This window comes from Vanessa cardui, chromosome 8, assembly GCF_905220365.1.
Source record: "Vanessa cardui chromosome 8, ilVanCard2.1, whole genome shotgun sequence".
In the NCBI taxonomy this organism is placed as follows: Eukaryota; Metazoa; Arthropoda; class Insecta; order Lepidoptera; family Nymphalidae; genus Vanessa; species Vanessa cardui.
Genome location: NC_061130.1, coordinates 6388944 through 6399045, shown reverse-complemented (window position 1 = coordinate 6399045; position 10102 = coordinate 6388944). Strand labels below are relative to the sequence as shown.

At 36.2% G+C, this 10102-nt stretch overlaps 1 protein-coding gene across 1 annotated transcript; it reads left to right on the top strand.

Annotated features, from left to right (window-relative positions):
• The first annotated feature begins 311 nt into the window (after positions 1–311).
• LOC124531957 (polyphosphoinositide phosphatase) lies at positions 312–10102 on the top strand. Its single transcript, XM_047106546.1, has 12 exons — positions 312–518; positions 803–1013; positions 1552–1972; positions 2297–2617; positions 2822–3166; positions 4051–4249; positions 5404–5537; positions 6225–6452; positions 7569–7752; positions 8839–8993; positions 9478–9672; positions 9819–10102. The coding sequence occupies exons 1-12, from the start codon at positions 444–446 to the stop codon at positions 10057–10059; spliced, it is 2709 nt and encodes a 902-aa protein (XP_046962502.1). The 5' UTR covers positions 312–443; the 3' UTR covers positions 10060–10102.

Genomic DNA, 10102 nt, shown 5'->3' with positions numbered 1-10102 from the left:
ATTATACTTATTAATGTACAAGATTCGTTTGAATACATTTGGTTTAGTTCAATTCTTTAACTGATTTAACCTTGGATTCATAGTCGTCAGCGCTGATCCCAAATAGAAGTTTGAATGAACTTTTTGATTTTAATCAAACATCAATCGATATATTCTTATAAACATGAATCATTTTTCGTTGGACACTGAAATTACTACTGATAACTGAAAATACCAATAACCTATTTCAAACGTTATTTTAATTTAGTTTAGCGAACGGGTAACTTGGTTTTGATGTCATTAGAGCTCTGTCACTTGTTAGGCTTTTTGTCGGCAAGTCGACTTGAGCTGTCAACTAGCTAATGTCACTTTCATACATGTCAAAAAATCAAAATAAATATTTTTACATATTATTGTTGATTTTAGTCCAATATTTTTTTTTGGGATTCAAAATATAATTGAAAATGTCTAAACAAAATTTAGTATTTCATCCAATTATAAGCTCTATTCAAAGAATAGCTTTATATGAAACCAAAACTGTAAGTAGGAGTAACATATTCATTAATTGGTGTTTTATTTTTAATTATATTTGTCCTTGCCTTTAAGGTTTCTTTTTTAATACTAATTTTTTATCCGTTAATTTTGTTTTCCTGCATATTTTATTTCCAACTGAAACAAACACACAGAGGTCAATACTAAGTTATGATCATAAAGTTATTAAAAACAATAGTAACATAACAAGTTGTTTTAATTATTTGTGTTTTTACTCTTATTTCTATAAACATATCAAGCAGGTTTCAATTAAAGAAATTATAATTTCCAGAGATTTTATCTAATTGGATCAAATAATACACAAACAAGATTCCGTGTACTAAAAATAGACAGGACAGATTCAAAAGAACTAATTTTAGTTGATGATAAAGTCGAGTACAATAAACAGGAAATACATCAACTGTTGAACATGATTGGATTTGGTAATAGGAGTGGCCGGTCACCTGGGTTAAATAAGCTCGTATCAGCTTTCGGCATTGTGGGTTAGTATTGAAGTTTTAACAAACTACTAACTACTAACAAACTACTAACAAATTACTATTTAACTAAAGAGCAAAGATAGTTGTATATGTACACAAACCATTGTTAAGCTCACAGTTTACTAGCTAATATCAAAATTAAAAAAGCAATTAAATTTGTTATGGTAGTTAAAATCCCTTTTTTATATTTGTCAGGCATTTTTTATATGGGACAGAATCATATCAGTTATTCAAAAGTCACAGAATTTATTACAAAAGCTGCTTCATTGTAGTCCAGACTTCAGATAACATCCAGACAAAATTAAAGTCTTTTGCTAAACATAAATATTACAAAAAGTTCTTCAATATTATAGTTAAATGCTCCATATTAAAGTTGTATGATTTATTTATAATTTGTGTTATAAATTATATGTAACATTCTATTCAATTTAACTAATAAGGTCACATAGGATAACAATAATTAAATAATATAAATTATGTTGCTTAAGTGAGGAATACAATGATATTAGAATAATGTAAAATTGATACCCTTTCTTTACAGGGTTCATAAGATTCCTGGAAGGCTATTACATAATATTAGTAACAAAGAGACGTAAAATAGCTGTGATTGGCTCACATTCCATTTATAAAATAGAAGACACTGCAATGATATACATTCCTAATGAAAGCAACAAGCCACTGCATCCAGATGAACAGCGATATGTTAAAATGTTCCTTGCAATAGATCTCTCAACAAACTTTTATTACAGCTATAGTTACGATATAACACATACCTTACAAATGAATATGGCTCCTCCGAGAAAATTGGCACCAGCTTTATTTCCCAAACCGGTTACTGCAGCTGTATATCAGTCAAACTTGAACTCTGAACAGGAAAAGTGCACATGTAAAGATGAACAAGATGATGAAGACATCTTTGAGACATGGAAAAAACAGTTACTTGAGAGACAACTTAAAACTGGGTATACTTTTATTAATGCTTTATATACATTTCTTTTGGAAAGATGTTGTTTGCGAGTGTAATTATTTCAGCTCAATCATCCTTTGAAATAGAATAATTGGTTTTGGTAGTTACTGATGAAGTATGTAATTGGTAAGTAGGGATTATAAAATCTCTGAATAGCCAACACACTGTCATCTAATCAGTAAATACAAACAAATACAACTTTTTCCCTATACTGAATGCCCTCTATTAGTAGTAGGCTTTAGTATGTATCCATCTTATTCCACCTAATAGAATACTTACTGCACTTTTTCCATAAGACAAAAACATTTTTTTTTTCTAGAGTACAAAATACAAAACTAGAGTTTGGAGTGAGAACAGTACCACAGTGGAGATTTGTTTGGAACAGCCATCTTTTATCAGTTGTGCATTCACAGCTGCATCCTGATTGGATTCTTTATATTATACATGGGTTTATTGAACAAAGTAATTTAAATATATTTGGTCGGCCAATATATTTGACTCTTATTGCTAGAAGAAGTAATCGATATGCAGGAACTAGGTTCTTAAAGAGAGGTGCTAACATGCACGGTGATGTCGCTAATGAAGTGGAAACTGAACAGATAGTTTCTGATGCAATGATCTCCTCATTTTCTGCTGGCAGGTATGGAAATAAATTTAATGATTGTTGTCATTATGTTTAAAAACTTCCCTTATTCTTTAACAGTGCTATGATATGATATAGTGGGTTCAATTAAGTCTCAAAAATATTATACAGTTACAGTGAATTGTTTCTATCACAATTCGTAAAATAATTTACTTGACTTATTTTAGATAGAGGTCTGAATGATTATTTAAAATATTTCAGATTTAGTTCATTTGTTCAAATGAGAGGATCGATTCCCAGTTTCTGGTCACAAGATATATCTAAAATGGTTCCAAAGCCAGCTATAATGATTGATCGCAGTGATCCATACGCCGAGATACCGGCGAAACATTTTAATAACCTTATGACGCGCTACGGTTCTCCCATCATGATACTAAATCTAGTCAAAAAGAGGGAAAAGAGAAAACATGAGTCTCTTTTAACAGAAGTCATCAGTAATGCCGTGAAATACCTCAACCAGTTTTTGTCGCCTGAAAATGCAATACAATATTTCCATCTGGATATGGCCAGGATGAACAAAGGCGCTGATGCTAAAGTGCTTGATAAGTAAGTTTTAATAGTGTATTATAAATCTCATATATGTATTGCATTCTCTTTTACATTTTATATTTTTGGTGAGTATGGTGTGTTCTGATCGATTTTGGCGGTCTTTCCCTATGAAGGCTAACAAAGTATGTAGGATATATAGATTTTTCGCAAAAACAGGTATTCTCTGTAGAGTCTATAGTGTCTATAGAGCTTTACTTTCATATTCCAATGTGATGACAATCCGACATAGTTGGAAAGAGTTCAGTAGCCTGAGAGAGTGAACTTTGTTAACTCCCAACTCAAGCGAAATGAAATTTTGTTGACCAGAAAAAACATTCGGGGTCAGTACTCTTATAAACTAGTCGCTAGACCAAAGAGGCAAACTTATATTATTTTTATGCTGTGGCAATATCTTGCTTGACCTCATATTCGGCGATGAAGGAATAAATCATGAGCTGTATAGGTATATCGAATAAAATCCAGTCTCATATATATCTTGACCTTGTGGTGGAATGAGCTTCAATCTTTCTCAGAGAGAGAGAGAGAGAGACAAAAAAGAGAGAGATAGGTACTTTCAGAATCAGATTTAAAGGTCTGGAGGCCCCCGGGCCACAAAGCACTGACCCTAGACAAACAGAAGCGTGAACAACCTAATAATTATATTATCATGAATTAATTACTTTTTTTATATCAATCAGTAAGCTATGATTTATTTACTTGTATCGGAAACTTTTAAACTATTAAATAATAATATTATTATAATTTGACTATATCTCGGTATTTGTTAACTTGCTGAAAACTGTGGCCCCACTAATGTGGAGGCCTCAGGGCACTTGCAGGGCCCTAGGTACTTTTCCACGTACAGTAACGTCATAAGCTAGAAAGTTTCACCAAATTTCCAGACTATCGGCTATAGCCCGGACCGTGGTCCGCCGGACGGGTATATTCCTGAGCGACAAGGGCTACGGCGAGGAGATGGGCGTGGCGGGCCACCAGGCCGGCCGCCTGCAGACCGGCCTCGTGCGCGTCAACTGCGTGGACTGCCTCGACAGGACCAACACCGCGCAGTTCGCTATCGGCAAGTGCGTGCTGGCTCATCAGGTCAGAGCGGACTTCCAACTCTTTAGGGGTTGCCCATTAGTCACGTGATCTTTTTTTAGTATTTTTTAACCCCCCCTCCCCCATTGGTGATACGTAGTGAGGTTTAAGACCACCCCCCCTCCCCCTTCTCAACATCACGTGTATTTTTAGTACCTACAACGAATCTTAAAATTTTCTGAATATTATCTTAATTTAAATACAGGTATAAACTATAATCTTATTTTATTCTGAAATTAATGACCATATTTGTTTAAAAATCGCGCATTAGAAGAAAAAATAAATACACGAGATATCTTACTACACCCCCCTTCCCCCTTGTGTTATTTTCGTGATTTTTATCAAACCCCTCCCCCCCCCTTTCAAGCCTCACGTGATTAATGGACAACCCCTTAGTGTCCAGCAAAAGTCACTATCGTTACATTTAAAAGTACCCTTTCTATGATTGATGTATTATTCATGATATAAAGAAGAATAACAAATTTTATATTTTTCTATATGGAAATTATTTTGTAATTGTCACCTCGTACAACCACTCTGTGGAACCAGCTTTCGTCGGTGGGTTTTCTGAACCGATAAGATTTGAGAACTTTTATAGTACGACACAACTTAGATGTCGCATCGGCAAAATTCGTAAATCCGATCATATCCGAATTGAGTACGCTATTCCAAATTATCAATATTTATTTCTCATGCGAATATGGTCTTTGCACAAACGTAATAACTTGTAATATCATATGACCTAATATATTACTTACTTTCTCTAACGCGTGAATCTATAGCGACGATTAGCGTCGAATGGCGCGATAAGGGCTTATTTCTATTGGTTGTGTAAATCGGCAGTAATCGGTTTTATTTTCATTACATTGCATTTTCCGATGCTACATCTAATTTGTGTCGTACTATACCTTTCTATATAAATTATTATCATATTATATTGTTAAATTATACTATTCATTACTAGTTGTCGCTCCCGACTCGCTCGCGTTTTATGTCAATCGTTTGTTTATATTCAAGCTCATTTCATAGTAAATTTTATCAAATTCGGTTTAGTATTTTGGCCGTGAAAAAGCCATAGACTAAACAGGCTTACTTTCGGATTTATATTAGTATACATTGTACAACATTAGGTATATTAAATACTATAATTGTTGCAGTTGTATGCATTAGGTTTAATCGAAGAACCGGTTATTGAATTCGATTCGGACTGCGTCAGACTTTTGGAAGGCCTGTACGAAGACCACGGCGACACGCTAGCGCTGCAGTACGGGGGCTCGCAGCTTGTCCACAGGTACATAATGTTATCAAACAACTAAGTGTTCGTGATGTAGGTACCCGTTGACGCCGTACAATTCCCACGGATTGGAGATAACCTGTTTCAACCCGTGGCCCATGGGTATAGTAAACGTCGCCTGAACTAAGTGCCACAACTAATACTGTAGCATATTCCGCAAAATGTTTTATTTACCGCAGGTTATCGCTGACTCCCAGGCTTTAATGGTTAATATAACTGTAAGAAAAGTAAAGTAACAGCCTGTAAATTAGCCACTGCTGGACTAAGACCTCCTCTTCCGTTAAGGAGAGGATTTGGAACATATTCCACGCTGTTTCAATGCGGGTTGGTGGAATGCACATGTGGCAGAATTTCGATGAAATTAGACACATGCAGGTTTCCTCACAATCTTTTCCTTCACCGCCGAGCACGAGATAAATTATAAACACAAATTAAGCACATATATATAGTGGTGCTTGCCTGGTTTTGAACCCAAAATCATCGATTCAGATGCACGCGTTTTAACCACTGGGCCATCTCAGCTCACATAATATAACTGTACTGGACTGTAATAGGGGATCTTATGTATTAGTGAAGTCTTCAGGCTAATCCTTAGGTGGAATAATAACCAAGGTTTTCTTTAGAGTTATTACCTTATTACCTATTTTATTAATAAAATAAACTACAGTAAATTTAAATTTTCAGAATTAAGACATATCGTAAAACAGCGCCATGGTCGTCCCACGGCAACGATATCATGCAGACCTTGAGCCGGTACTACTCCAACACTTTCTCGGACGCGGAGAAGCAGAATACCATGAACCTATTCCTTGGCCTCTTCGTACCGGACCCCAACCAACCAGCGATATGGGAGTACCCCACGGATTACTACCTACACCACCCGGAGACCATGGTTTACATACGAAGCAACAGGTATGTTATGGAAATATATGTTTTGACATCCGCGTCCGCAATGAAGAGATATGGTGTATTAAGTGTCAATACCTACTATAGTAGCGGCACGCTATGATGGCCGTTTTGACGTTTGCCCGCTCATGAAGTTTCGTATTTAAGAAATAATTACATCAAACGAGCAAATTGTTGTTCTTTATTGTCGATAGTGTAGTAGTAGTAGTAGTTAGTCATAAAATTTATCGAATGTGATTTCTAAACTACAAATATTACGGTACCGCGAAGATAACTTTTTTTTTTTTTAGTGTTTTTGATTTCTTTTTTGTATCAATTTATTTCTTGTATGTAATGTGTTTTATTAGTAAAGTTATTCATTCTAATTCCAATTTTTAATTTCAATTGATTTCGTTCGAATATATTACTTAAACTTATTTTATATATTTTTTTTTATTAAACATTTTTAATCAGATACTACTTGCAACAAAAACTTGAATTAAATTACTTGCAAAAAAAAAAACAAAGATTCGAATGTATTATATCGATAGTAAATTTACATTTCACATAACTTTTTTAATGTGTCAAAACGGCCATCGTATCTTGCCGCTAGTATAAGGCGCTCCCCCCCCCCCTGTCGGCTAAAATTAACATTAAGAGCTTACTTAGACTTGTTGATTTTCAAGCAATAATTATACAATTTTGTATTTGTGTATTTAATTGCCTTGCGTATAGTAACCGGTTGATAAGGCCCCCCCCCCCCGCCGGCAGGTCGCGCGTACAATTTTGTATTTGTGTATTTAATTGCCTTGTGGTAGGGCTTTGTGCGAGCCCGTCTGGGTAGGTACCACCCACTCATCAGTTATTCTACCGCCAAATAACAGTACGCAGTATTATTGTGTTCCGGTTTGAAGGGTGAGTGAGCCAGTGTAACTACAGGCTCAAGGGACATAACATCTTAGTTCCCAAGGTTAGTGGCGCAGTGACGATGTAAGGAATAGTTAATATTTCTCACAGCGTCATTGTCTATGGGTGATGGTGACCACTTACCATCAGGTGGCCCATATGCTCGTCCGCCAACCTATACCATAAAAAAAAAATAGTAACCGGTTGATAAGGCCGCCCCCCCCCCCTTGCCGGCAGGTCGCTGACGCGCTGGTGGGACGAGTCGGCGGCGCGCAGCCTGCCGCGCGCGGCTCTGGAGATGAGAAAGCTGTGCTGCGAGGTCATCGGCCTGCAGGGCGACGCGCTGGAGATGGTCGACCCCTACCAGGAGTACAACCGCCCCTTCGAGTACACCGTCTTCGCGGACTGCTTCGAGTTTAAGGTACACATACATAAGTAACATTTCAAACTTTGGACACTTCTACTCAAAGGCGTGCCTTCCTGTAACTTCTTAACGATACTCCCCATTGCTATTACTTATAATCGCGGAAAGTTAATTTGTACGTCTAACTTTGGACACTTCTATTCAAAGGCGTGCCTTCCTGTAACTTCTTAACAATACTCCCCATTGCTATCACTTACAATCGCGGAGAGTTAATTTGTACGTCTGGAACCTGAAGGATAAAGTACTGAAAATTGGTACTCCTGCTCTAACTCGAGTTGCAGTCATTACCAATCCTAGATTATCGACCCACATATTAACTCAAACTCAAATTACTTTATTCAATATAGAAGTATTACACTTTCTTATTGATGCCCAATTGAAATAGTAACACCGGTTCGGAAAAGAAAATACCCCGACCTGAGAAGAACCGGCAAAAGAAACTCAGCGGGGGTTTTTTTTGTTTGTAATAAACAATTTAATATGAGATGAAATAGCCAGGAGGCGATCGTTTCGATGATGCTATCGATTTATTGTATGCACATCGAGATCAAATTTATATATTTTGCGTTTATATATACTTCTTATTTTATGGTTTTGAGCTAACCTGAAATAAACACCACATTTGAATATCATGGCGCCGTAATATTGGCACCCCATTCACATTAGATATCAGCAATGCTATTCTCCAAGGATAAGTTCGTATTTCGCTTGAAATTAAATTCTAAACCCAGGCTTACCACTTACAGGCTTTTTCAATTAAGCTAAAATACAGTAAAATATTAAATGTATGCTGTACTGTACATTTACTAAACAAATAAATAAATGATAAACATAATGTTGTCTTAAATTTTCGCGATGATTACACATTTAAATAAAACTATTTATAACGGATGAATCTTGTATATTACCGTGACCACGAACACTGCAAAGTGCTCGAAACGTCGGGATGTTTAAAAATAATTAATATACGCGATTCATCCGTTATAAATAGTTTTATTTAAAAAATGATAAACATAATTTTTGTTATTTTGCTACATCATGTTAATTGCAGGAACTAATGTATTAATTAACAAATTGTTCTAGATGTACCACACACTAAGGGATCTCGCCCCGAACTCATACGAGAATTTAAGTCCTTTCGTAGTGCGCGGCCGGTCTGTAGGACAAGTGAAAGGCCCCAGTTCTAAAAATCCAGTAATTAGTGGAAGATCAAGCACTATTTCCAACAATTCTAGCGAGTAAGTGGTTTCTTATAAATACAAAAAAAGGATTAGAATGAGACATGCATATTTTATTTTCAAATAGCTTCATATGTTTGTTCTAACATATTGTATCAAAATGGAATAAAGTACTGAGTACAGTGTCGTTGTTAGATAAGTAACAGCCTGTAGATTTCCCACTGCTGAGATAAGGCCTCCTCTTCCATTAAGGAGAGGGCTTGGAACATATTCCACCACGCTGTTCCAATGCGGGTTGGTGGAATACACATATAGCGGAATTTCAATGAAATTAGACACATGCAGGTTTCCTCACGATGTTTTCTTTCATCGCCGAGCATGAGAATTATAAACACTAATTAAGCACATGAATCAGCGGTGCTTGCCTGGGTTTGAACCCGCAATCATCGGTTAAGATGCACGCGTTCTAACCACTGGGCCATCTCAGCTCGTCGTTGTTAGATAATACGAATGAAATATATTGCTACGAAAAATTTGTTTCCAGTTCGAACAGTGACTCCACGTCAGATGATGACCTCACAAGCTCAACACCAAACTCCCGTCAGTCAATAATGTCTCCCATAACAATGGTGGCCAAGCTGTTGGAAGAAAAGGAAGTTGAGGAAACGCCGCTCTTTCCAGCTATTAAGCGTTTTAATTGCATCAAAGTAGAGGAACCTAGTAAGCGGGATATGTTACTGTAAGTAGTTTTTTTTACTCTAAATAATATTTATGTAGTTAACGATACTGTTTTATAATTATATCTGTGAAATGCTTCATACCACTAAAAGTATTAATGTTCACAAAAATGGACTGAAAAAAATTATAACTTATTTATGAATGTAGGTACAAACGCTATGTGAATTTCGAGCGGCGTTCCAATCCACGGTACAAACCAGATATCCACATTGTGCTGACCGTGAGTAGCGCCTTCACGATCGACAGCTCCGTTGATGTCATCCCGCCCACCGTCACCAAAGCCTCCAAGGAAATATACCAGGAGTATGTAGCACGCAGTAATGGAAAAATCGTCGTACCTCAAGAATCCATCGCGTTGTACAATAAATATGTAAATTTTAGCTTGTAATTATCATGGTAAAAAAAAAAATACTTGCTTGTATATTATATTT